The sequence below is a fragment of the Homarus americanus genome, unplaced genomic scaffold (assembly GCF_018991925.1).
Source record: "Homarus americanus isolate GMGI-L3 unplaced genomic scaffold, GMGI_Hamer_2.0 scaffold381, whole genome shotgun sequence".
In the NCBI taxonomy this organism is placed as follows: Eukaryota; Metazoa; Arthropoda; class Malacostraca; order Decapoda; family Nephropidae; genus Homarus; species Homarus americanus.
In genome coordinates, this window is record NW_024740788.1 from 11,172 (window position 1) to 12,500 (window position 1,329).

Consider the following 1,329-nt stretch of genomic DNA (forward strand, 5'->3'; position numbering starts at 1 on the left):
ATGCCTATTATTTCCCCTCAAAATTTCTATAAGTTTACTGTATTGTGCTTTACCTTATCATTTTCAAAACCCAAAAAGCAAATGTACAAATTTCTTTGCACCTCTAAAGCTTTCACCAAAAATTCTCAAACCAAATACAGCTTCTCTAGTTCCTTTCCCTTTTTAATTCCATTTTGCTCTACAGATAACTCACCGTCTATTCTGAATTACATTCTACTTAAAATTAGGTTTAATAAAATTTTGCAGGCAAGACTTATTAAACTTTTTATTCTAAACTGGGGGCACTCACTTTAACCCTTGTGTCCTCTCTACCTGGATAAAATAATCTAACTTTAGCCAAATAAAATATTATAATTGGTGCACTGTAGTGAAAAGGTTAAGATGATACATTATACACACACATACTAATATTTGGCTCTTCCTTAACATAATATGTAAGTGGCCATTAGTTGGAATTATAATCATATTTGTTACCAGTGATCTTGTAATAAAAGTAAAAAACAAAGACTTGACCACATTATGTCTCGGGATCCTTCTAAACGGTCACACACACAAAAACACATCGATCGTTTTCGTTCACTTACGATATAAAAAAGTGCCTCCCGATGGTGCCTGCCGTGCTTGGAATAAAGGCACTCTTGGAATATTCCCATACGAGCAGACATGAAGAGAGCAAAGGTAAGAAGACCAATACCCATCAACCACGTGACAAACTGTGAGACTCCTCCAGCTACCTCCCACTCGAGGTCTTCACTATCCTGCACAGAATATTAAGTCATCAGTTTACACCATAACATTAGTACTGTAGTCTGCCTCCATGGACACACACACATGTTACAGGTGGTACACATCCCCTAACTTAACACACACACATGTTACAGGTGGTACACATCCCCTAACTTAACACACACACATGTTACAGGTGGTACACATCCCCTAACTTAACACACACACATGTTACAGGTGGTACACATCCCCAAACTTAACTCTCTCCTCCAAACATCACTATTTTTCTCATTATATTAACAAGTCTCCTTATTTTAGTTCTCTGTTTTCTAATCTATCTATTCAGAACAAATATTTACCATAGTATCAACAATCAATCAGCTTTTCTGGTGCATGATTATGTTTATATTTTAATCACTCGTTTTTGCCATGTTCTTAAGTGCACTACAACAACAAATTCTGGACATACAGCCACTACACCCACCCACTCACACACCACTACTGACATACTTAACAAGTCACTAGAACAAAGATACAGTGGGAGTGTGTTGAGGTTCTGGCCCCTGTGTCTTGCTCGCCTATGCCTCATAACCCAAATGTTTC

The 1,329-nt window shown here is 37.4% G+C and overlaps 1 protein-coding gene across 1 annotated transcript in view; it reads right to left on the reverse strand.

The window, feature by feature from the left end:
* Positions 1-445: 445 nt before the first annotated feature.
* LOC121875532 (UDP-xylose and UDP-N-acetylglucosamine transporter-like) overlaps positions 446-1,329 on the reverse strand; it is a 24,767-nt gene continuing 23,883 nt past the window's right edge. The window contains exons 5-6 of the mRNA XM_042380113.1: positions 585-758; positions 446-481 (exon numbers count right to left, since the gene is read on the reverse strand). Coding sequence (XP_042236047.1) covers positions 446-481; positions 585-758 — 210 coding nt within the window. The remainder of the gene's footprint in view (positions 482-584; positions 759-1,329) is intronic.